Source organism: Leptonotus elevatus, chromosome 17 (genome assembly GCF_054856555.1).
Source record: "Leptonotus elevatus isolate MCC_2025b chromosome 17, RoL_Lele_1.0, whole genome shotgun sequence".
Classification (NCBI taxonomy): Eukaryota; Metazoa; Chordata; class Actinopteri; order Syngnathiformes; family Syngnathidae; genus Leptonotus; species Leptonotus elevatus.
This window is the reverse complement of record NC_141255.1, coordinates 17,160,917-17,174,444: the sequence shown is the minus strand read 5'-3', so window position 1 is coordinate 17,174,444 and position 13,528 is coordinate 17,160,917. Positions and strand designations below refer to the sequence as shown.

The 13,528-nt window shown below is 40.8% G+C and overlaps 1 protein-coding gene across 1 annotated transcript in view; it reads right to left on the bottom strand.

Moving 5' to 3' along the window:
* Window positions 1–316: 316 nt before the first annotated feature.
* Window positions 317–13,528, bottom strand: part of cerk (ceramide kinase) — a 32,732-nt gene continuing 19,520 nt past the window's right edge. The window contains exons 7-13 of the mRNA XM_086060277.1: window positions 13,003–13,077; window positions 12,764–12,916; window positions 12,060–12,165; window positions 8,256–8,320; window positions 4,483–4,685; window positions 1,928–2,145; window positions 317–1,094 (exon numbers count right to left, since the gene is read on the bottom strand). Coding sequence (XP_085916403.1) covers window positions 986–1,094; window positions 1,928–2,145; window positions 4,483–4,685; window positions 8,256–8,320; window positions 12,060–12,165; window positions 12,764–12,916; window positions 13,003–13,077 — 929 coding nt within the window. The 3' untranslated portion in view covers window positions 317–985. The remainder of the gene's footprint in view (window positions 1,095–1,927; window positions 2,146–4,482; window positions 4,686–8,255; window positions 8,321–12,059; window positions 12,166–12,763; window positions 12,917–13,002; window positions 13,078–13,528) is intronic.

Below are 13,528 nucleotides of genomic sequence, written 5' to 3'. Positions count from 1 at the left end.
GTTACAACTGTGGCTGGTGTGAAAGCAATATATACTTTGAATAAAGATGGGTTGAGCGAGCTGACTTTATTATATACTTGGTACTCACTTACTTTTTAAAATATTTTTCATTTCACAATGTTGTTAATATAATACAACCCAAAACCCTCAGAACGAGAGGGGGTGGGGGGGGGTAATGACAAATTGGTCATACCAAGAGGGTGTAAATTATGTACAATAAGAAGTTGCTACTAAAAGGGACAGGACAGAAGCTGACATTGTGATGTAAAATTTGTGCAACAGGAGTCAATGGACAACAAGGCGTTAGTTGCATCAATTAGGGTTAAGATTGTCTTTATTTCGCCCTTCTGTAAAGCACACTTTGGGCAGTTCATTCTGATGGAAAACTTCTACAATAGGAGTCAGTGGACTACAAGGTAGAACACTTCATTTCCATTGCTAAACCAAAAGAAACACATTTCTACCACTTTTTGACACTTTTAGGGTCATGTGACGTGAAGATGCATAAATCACATGGCTAACTTCAAAAATAGTCCCAAATCTTCCGTGACCTTTCTTCTGAGACATCAAGGCCAGCTTGACATCTGAGCAAAAAGTCTCCATTGACAGCAAAAAATGTCTCATTTGAGCTAATCTCGGCCGAGCGAGCGCTTTGCTTTTAGCCGCAATGGAGCCACAGGTGTGTCGCAGCAGTGCTGAGACACACCACACCACTTAGCAACCACTTTGCCATATTATCCATAATACATCATTGGGGCCCAGATGAGCTCTTTTCAAGAGTTCTCTCTGACTCACATCTGCTCTCGCTTGGATCACAGATGAAAAAATTCCCGTTGTCATCATCAAAGAAAAGGAAATTAGTCCGTCTTTCAAATGGATCTGCTCTGTTTTTCCGATTAGCATTTAGCTTTCAAAATCTCTCGTGGCTCCTTGACCAGATAAGAATTCCCCCGCCAGCCAGCCAAAGTTCCATGCAAGCCAGCTTTCAGCCCACAGTTTGGTACGCCACTGCTTCCAGAAGCCACGCCGGAATCAGGTTGTGGTTCTTCTCCTCGATGCCGCGGGCAAACAGTCTGATCAGCTGGCAGTGGACACTGCGGAGTACAACAAATGCACACATTTAACGACTTTGCTCATTTCATCTCATGAGGTGCATGTGGCAGGCGCACACTTGGATGTGACAGATGGGCAGGACATGCTTAAGCAATTGTGATCCATACGAGTTGCTAATCGGATACAAAAACAGTTCTCAGTTATGAATTCTTTCTGTATTGATATACCACTAATGTAGTAATTGTGCCAAGGATGTACGTACCCCAATCGTCATTGTGATATAATTAAGGCTTAAACTAGTGATAATAGCCTATAAGCATTTATTTTTTGCTAATCGTAGCTGGCTAACAGCATGGTGTCTCGTCTCAAATTACTCACAAATTCACATCGATTTTCCCTTGCTGTGGCTTATTATTTTGGATGGATGGCAACAGGTCCATACATAGGTCAATTTTATTTTCTGCCATCATGGAAGAGCCTTTAATTGTTCTGCCTGCTGCAATACATCGCTAGCATGAATGGCTGAGCAAAGAAATGAATTGTTTCAGTGCATCACATTCCACAGCCTTTGCCAAAACGTTTCCCTCTGTCCTACTTGCTCTTTAATTATTCTGGTGGCGAGCGCTCGGGCCTGCTCATCCCACCAACGATTAGCGGGGAGGTGATAACATGGCCGGACGGGCCCCTGCCTTAATTAGACGGGAGTACACCTTTAACACGGGGAGGGTTGTTAAATTAGCAGCACTACACTTCGTTGGCAGAGGACAATGGCGCATGAAACGAATAGTGTGTCAAGAGTGTGTGCCACGCTTGTTTGTGAGCCTCCGTTGAACCTTATATATATCTTTTAAACTCTGCATTTGGGTTCACAAACCTGACTTGGATGGCAACGTCAGGCAGGATCTCGCCGTCACACGTCCAGTGGCTGCAGGTGCAGTTTGTGTCGTGGCACCTGGTGGCTTGGGAGGAAATGGGACTTGGGTCCGTTTTCTGCGGGGGCCCGCTCAGGTCCTCCAGCGACACCGGCTCATTGTGGCGGGGCTGGAAGCGGAACTTGCGCACCCGGTGGACTTCCACAAATGAGTGGTTGAACTGTGGACGGGTTCGAAATTCAGATGAAATGAAGATCATAAGCTCTTAATGAGGTCAAATGCTAAAGAAAATGGAGGGGTGTCCATTGTCCACAAACACGACAGGTCGATGAGCAATTTGTGCCTTTGAGGCACGTGCACACATAACCACTAGGTGGTGGTCAAGCACCTGCCCGTTAGCCATGGCCCATGAATGAAAAAGTGCACTTTTTTCTACATCTTATTTTTTCATTCATCAATATTTTTATATATATATATATATATATAAATCCTCTTAATGCCAGGCTGTTTCAGTGATGGATTCCTTTTTTTGTGGGGGGGCAAGATTGTCTGTGTGCATGTGCCTGCACTTTTAAGTAAAAGGTGAGATGATGTAAAAAAGTAAATTTCACCCTCATTATATTATAACGCATCCCTGGTGATTCCTTAATGAAAAGTTTTTCCGACTTTCTCCTCGTTTAGAAAAACAGCAGGAAGGCACAATGGAGGCGCATTAAAGCAAATCAGCATCAGAGGAGCGAGGAGACGGTAGAAAAAACGAGGGAGAAGGCATTATTTCTTCCTTTTCATCTCAGTCAGTGTCGCCAAAAGGTTCACTCATGTCCCACAAACAATTTTCTCCAACTTCACGGGATGACACTTTTTCTCCGTTCTCATCTTCTTTCCTGTCTTCCTCTTTTGCGCCCCCACCCAAAAAAAGAAGAGTGACAGCCGTTTATTTGAACATCGTACTCACTTTATGACTGCGCTCTCGCTTTGCATTCACGCCGGACGCTCCGCCGAAAAGTCTTTGTGACAAGGCCATGAATGCGCTTAGTGGCTTCTCACTCCTTGTTTTTCTCCGCTTGACCGAATGTCGATACTGATATGAAGTGAATTGTCACTCGACTCGTGCAGTCCGAAGATGCTGCAGATGTTTCATTCATTGGAATGACACCTAATCTGCCATTTGGATATGTGTGGACTAGGGCTGGGCGATATGGCCCAAAAAATAATAATAATAATAATAATTTCAGTCATTCAGGACGATTCCGATTTTAATCGATTTTAATCTGAAAAACCCAATAAACCCGAAGTGAGTTTCCTCCGCAGGGTAGCCGGGCTCTCCCTTAGAGATAGGGTGAGAAGCTCGGTCATTCAGGAGGGACTCAGCGTCGAGCCGCTACTCCTCCACGTTGAGAGGAACCAGTTGAGGTGGCTGGGGCATCTGGTTCGGATGCCTCCTGGGCGCCTCCCTGGGGAGGTGTTCCGGGCATGTCCTACCGGCAGGAGGCCCCGGGGACGACCCAGGACACGCTGGAGAGACTACGTCTCACGGCTGGCTTGGGAACGCCTTGGGATCCCATTGGAGGAGCTGGCTGAAGTGGCTGGGGAGAGAGAAGTCTGGGCTTCCCTGCTAAAGCTGCTGCCCCCGCGATCCGACCCCGGATAAGCGGAATTGAAGACGGAACGGAACGGAAAAACCCAATAAACATTTATTTAAAGGTATCAATTCTTCAAAAATAATTCCTGTGCAAAATGTTCAGACAACAATTATGTATACTGATTCGAAATCAGTTTTAACATAAACTCAACATTCATAGTTTGTGCTTAAATGCCACAATGAAGTAGTTGGCAGCTATTGTAAACATGTCTTGTAAAGCACCCATCCAGCATTCTGCCACTTGTGCAAAATTACAACTCACAAAAATATCTGAATGGAACGGAACATAAGAACAGCAGCTTAGCAAATTTTCAATGATTCGATTTAAAAAATGACAATGTATCAAATTAATTCAATTTATTGCCCAGCCCTAGTGTGAATTATTTGCAAGGCTAGCATTAGTTCAACAACTACAGCACTTTGGCAAGTTAACGTTTTCTGGTTTCGTTTTTGGTCGTGGGTTTATGAATTTTAAAAACAACAAATGTATTTTAAAAATGTTATGTATTGAGGACATGAATTAAAACACATGAGTGTAGTCGCACACCTTGGAAGCCACTCACTTTCACTCTTTGACTTGGTGTTGACTTTAAGCACATTTGACCGAGGCAGCGAGCTCCTGCACAGTAGATCTTCCACTTCCTGAGGTAATAATTACTAATCACCAGAGTTCCAACGCTTATGGTTGTGCCATCCTGCGAGGGCTTTAGTCTGGTTCTTATGTTCCACATATCACTGATGCAGCCATTAGCGGCGTCTCCACAGGCCCACGGGGTGAAGGTTATTTACGACACGTAGGTGAGGGCATTTGAACTTAAGTGAACCGTTGTTTGCCGAGTCAGCGCAAGGAGGTGCTAGCACAGCAAGTGGGCAGGAAAAGTCCCTCGGACCGAAAATGATTGACAGGAGGCTAACCTGGTCTTCCTTGTTGGTGTGGCGGAGGAGGTGTTTGAAGAAGTTCAAGCGAGAGCACTTGCGCACCAGGATGAGGTCGGCGGTGCCATCGGCCAAGTGGGCGGAGGGCGACAGGCCCTGCGGACTGCGGGGACACGCGCAACTCATGTTGGCGATGTTGATGGCGATGAATTTCCCGCAAATCTCCGTCCACGTGTCACTGACTAAATGGAAAGAAAAGGACAGTTTTAAATCACTGCTTACTGGCGCATATTTTCATTTCATGTACTATGGAACTTCTCTTTAACAGACCAGCGGCCCATGGATCCGGCAGACAGAAATTGTGTCCAGTCTGCTCAAAATGCCACTTTGTACAGTACCTTTTAAAGTCTTTGAGCAGTTAGTTAGTTTGAGAATTGGCCGCAATTCACCACCATACCAGTAATCTGCGCTGTGGCGCCATCAACGTCACTGTGCTACCATCAATAGACAAAGACTGGTCACGTGTTTCCAGTTTATGTAGCTCAGAAGACGAGAGCAGACTAAAAGTGCACCAATGTGGCGGCCATGTTAGCAGGGGCGAGTGTCCCAACAAAGGTAATGGAAAGCATGGATATTAGCTTAGCATTAGCTAAAATGTAAAATGGAGGTTGACGAGACCACAGTTTCTTCCTCTACAAACTTGGATGCAGTGACAGATTTTGCCATATACGATATGTGTGGCCACACTGCGCACATTTGTAAATTGTGTCGTAGTGTGTTTCCTCGCTAATCTTAGTTGTTTTTGTTTTTTTGTCGTGAATTAGTAGTTGTATGCCTGTTGTACTTAGGGTACAGCAATATAACTCACAAGTTAAAGGTTGCGCCATTCAAGCACTAGTCTGATTTCAATCCAATTCTTCAGACTTTTTTAAACAAATTGACTGAAAATGTGCAAAAAAGACATGCAACTTATGCCTGTTTCCATCTGTTCTTCTTTTGCAAATATTGAGGGGACACCAGAGATGTGATCCACCAATAATTTAAAAGAAAAAGAAGAACAGGAAGCCACTGCGGCGTGCGATGACGTCGTATGAGTTTTCTTTTGTAATTCTTGATAAACCGTAGCGTTTCTTTGCTGTTTTCCATTTAAAATAGCATTAATATTCGCTTCTTTAATTAATTCCACAAAGATTTCTGTTTCGTCGTCCCCCCAAACATACCTTACTTATTTTTATAAGTTTTTAACTTTAATCTTAGGCCTTTTTTTGAATTTTTTTGCGTTTCCATTCAGTTTTATTTTCGCATTTTTTGAAAATTCAAATAAAAATGGGTCGATGGAAACCCAGCTACAGTTTGGACAAACTGTCAAATCTTTCATATCCAAATGTTGAACACACTGCTGTGTTGGCTATCGTGCAGCTCTCCTCCAGCCCTTTCCATTTCGTGACAATTTAATGAGTCGTCTTTGCGTAATCAAGTCTCATAAAAGTGATGTGTAGGAAAAGAACAAGGAACTAACGGACCTTAACTTTGAGCTGAAAAAAGCCTGCCTCACTATTTTTTATTTTTTTTTACATTCAGATGTATTATAGAATTCCACTCCGTTAAGTACAATAAATTACAGTGTGGAAAATGTGCTGTTAAAAGCCTATTGACACATGTTGACACAATAATAACTAAGTAGTATTGAGCATTTTGTAGTGAAACTTAGCTTCAGTGACAAACATTACTGTTGACGCTGCAGAGATGCAAGTTGGCTTTTGCTGTCAAATATTGTGTGGGCATCTTCTTCTACTGAATTAATCTCAATCCATATTATTGACAAGTTTGTATTCCCAGTTGCTGCGAACTTCACCTCAGACAAAAGTCCATCAGATGGAAGAGTGAGCTCCATTTGCTTGTTAGAAATCTCCACTGACAAGACTTGACGTTCCTCCAAGAATCCCCCCATTTTTTTGTTTTTGTTTTGGTTGTTCAATTGTCAGCGGCGCTTATCGGAACAAGCGGCAGTGAAAAAAAGCGATCGCAGACTTCCAAACGATTCATTAAAGTCACTCCGCCAAACCACCTTGCGTGGTGATAACACATCGATGACAACGAGCCCGCAGAGGCTTCCATACAAAATTCTAATTCAAATTTAAAAGCAGAAATGAGGAATATAATTTGGTAACACAAATGAGGTATGTTTTTATGTGCCTCACTGAGTTAGCAGATTCCCCTTTGCCCTCAAGCAAGAAAAAGACAAAACACAAATCCTTCACGCCTATCTGTCACAAACAACAATCATCTAATTATTGGCATAAAAAAATCCAGATGTGTAAACTATCAGTATCACGATGACATTCCTAGTTAGACAGGCGCAGATGCAGCATCGTGAATGTATCATCACAGCACTAATTAGGGAGAAAAAAAACACCCATCCACACCCACACGCTGGAGTCATTATTTCATCTGCCTCCAGAGTTTTTGGTCGCTTGAGGGACTGTGGAAAGGACCACGGGCGAAGAAGCGACTGCCATTTGCAAATCAGGACACAAAATGATCCATTTGAAATGTGTTCAAGTTGCAATAAATGGACAGTACAATAGCACATGCGTAGTTGTTTTTGTGTTAAATCCTAAATATGGTAGCCGACCACCAACCACTAAGGTAGACTGCAAACCAAAAACTCTTATTACGTCTTTATATTCTATTGACACATGAATGCGTGATTGCATTATGCAGGAATTTCTCAATCAAGTTATTGCTATGTGTGAAATACTGTCGCTATCGGCTGGAAACCTCGTACTCTATATCCAAATATTCGTCAATTTAATATATATATATATATATATATATATATATATATATATATATATATCTGTACTAATGATCTGTGTTGAAAATGACTACGCTAAAATTATTATAATAATAAAAAAACAACAACTCTTGAACTAGCTGAGAAGTGTCACAAGTTACATCACTTTTTCCATCACTCTGGAGGGAGCCGCGTCACATTTTGTCACTTCAAGATTAAAATTTTAGATTATTTGGACAATAACGAGTGAAAATGTTAAGGTCAGCTGCATTTGTTTAAGTCTTGACACTTGATAGTGAGGTTAAAACAATTTAGAAGAATTAATGTCACAAACCAACTACTGCTCTGTACACTCTAAAAACAGTTGGGTCAAAAATGACCTAACTTTGGGTCAAAAATGGACCGATCCTCTACTCGGGTCGAATTGACCCAATTTTGAGTCACAAAATTGGTCTTTTAGCGTAAAACAACCAAATATTGGCCAGATCCTTTACTTGGGTCAAAAAATTGGGTCATTTTGTATAAAACATCCCAGAAAGTTGTGTCAAATTGACCCATAAAGTGGATCGGTCCATTTTTGATCCATAATTGGGTAATTTTTGACCCAACTCTTTTTCGAGTGTATGAATTAGACATTTCCTAATGGAAAGACATACCAGTAAGCAGTTCAAATAGCAGTTAATGATCTATTTACTTATTTTGTTCCTTTTAAAAACTTAGATAAATGAAATGAATTGTAAAATGTCAAAATATCATCTTTCTTTTCCCAGTTTCGGATCTGTCTTGCTTCCAACCCCTCACAACTGTTTTTTTTGTTTTTTGTTTCTGCAACTTTTCCCATCAAAACAGTGCCGATGTTGCATCGTCTCATCCTGTCATCTCCCCACTTTTGGCTCGGAGCCTCGTGGGTTTCCACATGACTCAAATGTCAAGAAACGGTTGTACAAATAGACAAACAAGCGAATAATGAGGGCGGTTAGTTTTCATCTCTGATTTCAAGCGGCTCAACCTTTACCTGCGTGCGACGGTTCGTCGTCGTGCACCTCCTGTAACGAGGTCTTGTGCTGGCAGACGCGGCACCTGCAACACAAGCGTGACCTGGTTTTACATTTGTTGCGGTGTCGCTGTCACATTCAAGCCTTTTACAAGCCTAACTGATGCTTTCCTCGCACGAGATGCAAGGGAACGTGGAGTTTTTACTGATGAACCCACAAATGCACTAGCACCTTAGATCAGGGGTGGAATTTTAGAAATAAGTTATTAATATAACGCTAGCTTATTATTTTGATGAATAAGAAAGCCGATGAGCCTTATGTGAAGGTTGTTTGTTTGCGTTGATCATTGAAATTGTTGAATATAGTCGTTTATGTAACATGGCTTCTTGATTGTGTATATTCTAGAAGCAGGGCTCGGTACCTTCCCCTATAAAATAATAATAATATGTGTGTGTGTGTGTGTGATTCACTGCGGGGCTCCATCTCTAACCTAGACATTATATTATTATTATTATTATTATTATTATTATTATTATTATGTTGTTGTTGTTATTTAATTATTTTTTTTAAAGTAAGTTTGTCATCCCTGCTCCAGAACTACAGAAAAACATGCAATCAAAAATGTAGGTATACCTGCACCATTGGTTTCTCATTGATAAAGTGACCAAAATATTAGAAAAGTCCCCAAATGTGATATATGTCTGTTTGAAAGTAATGCAAACCGAGGTGGGAGTAAGCCATTGTTTTGCAAGTCACAAGTAAGTCTCAAGTCTTTGCCCTCAAGTCCTAAGTCAAGACTGACAAGTCCAGAGTCGACTGACACGTCTCAAGCGATTCTCAAGTCTTACACTTTCAGTTTCAAGTCCTTTCGAGTCATTTGAACAACATTGTAGATTATATTACTTCGGGTGACCATCAAAGTAGGAGTCAGGCACTCAGGGAGTGAACCCAGAGTAATGCAATAGATTGCCGTGTTTGTAATGTGTTACCAGTGAGTTTACAGTCTCATTATCAATGCAGCTAGCAATAATAATTAGCCGATAAACAACTGACATTAGCTTACCTAGCGTTCTTTGGGAAGTTTGAAGTTGTTACCTCTCCGTCAATGATTTAATCTTGGACATACTGCAATTCATTTTTTGTTGACCACCTCATTGTTTTTGTACCCAAACAACTAGTGGTGCAACTGATCACAAAAGTCACGGATTGGATTGTTAAAAAAAGAAAAATAAATCAGATAAATAGAATTGTGTCTTAATTTATTTTATAAAATGCTTTTGCCCATTAAATTTTAAAATATATGTATAAGCCCAAAATGTGTAATATGGCCCTTAGAATTTAGGAACACAACTTTTAGTGCAATATGAGGCAAGATACATCATTATTTTATACATGGTCTATGTATCCTGGTATACTGCCTTACGTTATATTGCACTTGTAATGCACTTGAAGTTGTGTTCCTATAAGCCAAATGGCCATATTGGACATTTTTTTTATGTTTTTTTGTGTTGTTTTTGTTAAAAGATAGTGTTTTATAAAATAATTATAAAAGAAAGGCAAAGTTCTATTTATTTATTTTTAATAATGAAAAATACATCTAAGTGCAATTTAAGGCACATTCCCTTCATTTAAACTGGGGAGAGTGGATTACTAAGTAGCATAGGTCCACAATTGAAAACAATAAGAAAAGCAAGCGAGCCAAGCAACAGCTGTCAAATTACTGTTGGTAGCCAGGCACCCAATGCTAACGCTAACAGTTAGCTACTAGCCACGAACGTCTCGAGACTTGTAACTAGAGTTGCCACCCGTCCCGTTTTTCCCAGAATTGTTCACAATTCGTCCCGAATTGTAGGAAGAATGCCAAAGGCTAATTTGATGTCCCTAATTCTGTAGTCTAAAAATGTCCCCTGCGCTACTGTGGAACGCTTTGTTACCGAGCGTGCCGGCGGCGGCACATTTCCCTAGGTGCACTTTGGATTACCGTAACTCCGTTTTGTGCTATCTGAAAAATTCCAATTGTGTCTGAAAGCTAAGCCCTTGTGCTTTACAGAAAAAGTATTGTCATTACGGTAATTTTAGTCCTCCTCTCACAATACACGTTGCCACGTCGTGTTTGTATCTTATTGGGGTTTTTGGTTGTTTTTTTTTAGAGTGTGAAAAAAAGTATTGTCATTACGGACATTCAGTCTTCTTCTCACGGAAGCCAGGGAAGTTGGTGAGTCACGATGAAAGAGTGCAGAGAAGAACAGCGGGATTTTAAGACATTTCTACATCAATTTGAACAAAAAATGTTAATAAGAAGGTATGTATATTGACACTTGTATCACATGGTGGCTTTTTATAGAACCGTACATACGTAATTGTGGGTGACGTTTTCCTAGAAAATGTCCACACATTAATAATTTCGGGCTTGACTGTTAAGTGCCCGAGCTTGGTCAGTTGTTCCTTTTTTTTCACAAATCCAAGTTGGCAACCCTACTTGTACCGTATCGTGCAATGACGGCGTAATTAACTTGCACTTTCTTTGCGTCCTAAATTAGCTTTTTAATATACTTTCGGGGTGGCATTCTAATAATGGTGGTAGAAAATATTTAATTTCAATAAAAACGTCTATAACGCAAGCCAAAATGTCAAAGGGAAGTATTGCTGGCGTTCGGCAGACTTCAAATTAAATCCGCTAAGGCTGTTGCATTGGTGTCAATGTATTATTTGAACAGCTTTATTTTGAAGTTTGCCTTAGCGTTTAGTGTAGGCGGTGTGTGTTTGCGCCTTTGCAGCTTCCCTGACATTAATGAATGACAGCACTATGTCAGCCCAGCTCCCACACGTACGCACACCGAGAGGAACTTACTTGTTAACATACATTTGAATCTTTTTGTTTTGGTGCAAGAAGCAAGTCTTTTCAATTCAGAGGGCTCAAGTCCGAGTGAAGTCACAAGTCATTGTTGGTAAAGTCCAAGTCAAGTTGCAAGTCTTTTAACATTTTGTCAAGTCGAGTCTAAAGTCGTCAAATGCCTGACTCGAGTCCGAGTCACATGACTCGAGTCCGAGTCACATGACTCGAGTCCACACCTCTGATGCAAACTATAACATATAAACACAAGTGTTACTGTTTTTGATTTTTAGACTTTAACTCATTCCCTCGCAGCCATTTTGACTGAAGCAACCCCCTTCGCTCCCGGCTGTTTTACTGGATTTTGACTGACTTTGCAAGGCCTACAGAATATTGTGTTGTATTTCTATAAAACATGGAACCTACCAAAAGAAGGATTAGAGTCTCTTCTTTCATCAGTAGAAAAATATATATTTCTATGTTTCCATTTTGCAGCAATTAGCATTAGAATATAGCTAAGTTTCATCATTATTCACAAATCTGTTTAGAACGGTGGGTAAATTAGCTTTTTTCAACATGGCTGATTTCTTATACTTTTTTTAATTACTACCATTGTTTCACCCGTTCTCTGCAGTTCAGAGGCCGCATCAAAGCCTTCTGTATGCTTTAGGATAAAAAAACTTTTTTTTTAAACCAAAACAAAAAAAACGTGTAAATACATCTTTGGGACACTTAAAACATTTATAATAGAACTTATTTATAAATTTTTGGGAGCAAATGAGTTAATAAAATTTGTGTTTTAACATGGAAAATCCCATTTATCTGAATGAAGGATTGGATTATATTTTGTTGAGTTCCAGTAGCTCCACAACAAAACCTCTATTTAGTTATAAGGATTGTACATCAGAGCCTTGGCAGAGGTCTGTCCTTCTCTGGTTGGTTTTTGCCACCGTCTCTTGTATTGTGTTTCTTTTGCGGCTGCTTTATTTACCCAGCTCGACACTGCTCCTTGTCCCTGGGGTCCCCCACATTGTCCTCAGCCGGAACGAACGAGACGGTGCCTTCATAATAGTTGTGACTCAGAAAGGTCTTTACCCCTGAAAGGAAAACACAGAGCCAGCCTTGAGAATTGCCGCCGATACCCTTCTGTCTGGTTTGTTTAGACCTGAAAAGACAATTTGGAGTCACTAATTGTGCTGCCGTTCCTCTTGTTTGGACTAAATGATAATAGCATGAGCACCTGCATTGTGTTTAGCTTCCCAGGATGCAGCTTTGGACTACTCACTTATCGGTTTATGTGCATAAAGGAATGCTGAGTTCTACTCTTGGAATCCAAATAGTGACCAATTTGCACTTGTCTAAAGCCCAAACTTATACTATAAAAGCCCCATTTAGGGTTGCTGGTTTTAGATGGCTGAATATTCCATTTTGCAGGTGCATACGCTGCAATGTGTGGTGGTGTTATTGGTAGACAGAATTGAGTGGAAATGTATTGAATGTGAGTGTGTTGGGCAAATTGGTTGTAAACAAGTGCAGCTCAAACTAAATCACCTCAACCCCAACTATTCCGCTGTAAACTCCGGGTCACAGGTGACGTTAAATTAAACTGGCACCAGCTGAAAGTTCAGGTCAGGAGACTGGTGGGTTAAAATAACGAGCGCGCTCATGCGTGGAGGTGAATTTTGCTTTTGCTACCCGACAGGTCATATCGAGCCGGGCCCAACCATCGCTGCCTCTCGCTGTCAGTCTGAATGTCGGCATAGAAGCCGTAGCCCAGCAACGACACCGAATATCTCAGGAACGTGTCTTTGTGGTGCACCGAGCACACGTCCATGGGTTGGGAATCACCTGTAAACACAGGTTGCAGCATCTTAACATTTATCATTATTACTAAAACATTAAAAAAAATATATATTACTGTAAATCTCACCCACCAACAATGATGTGCAAGGCGGATGTAACCGGATCGTTGGTTCCCACTGTAGCAAAGCAGATGCAATCAGTGGAGCCTGTTGATGACACAAAAGTACACGGTAAGTTATAATGCCATAGTAGGAGACCATTTCACTCCCTCAATTTACAGGAGTGTAGCTTTTATAAGTGACTTTTTCCACCAGAAACATTGCCCAAGCTGTCAAAGTCAAATGTTAAGGGTACATTTAAGACGACTAGCCAGTCGACAAGTCCATAAAAGTGCATCAATGCCGTTTAATTTTCTGTCTTAAAAAGAGCGGCCATATGTTCACGTTAAAGGAAAGTACACTCAAATTACTTGATGCCTTGTAAGCAGTATGTTCCAAAATGACCCTCTTGAGTAAGATTAAGTGTACATGTATATATTTTTTTATCACCATGGACCATTAAAAAGGTAGTAAAAGCAGTGTGAGCTAATATAGTACCAGCATTCATAAACTGCAGAATGGTTTTATTTTAAGTATGTTTTTTTTTGTTGTTGTTGGT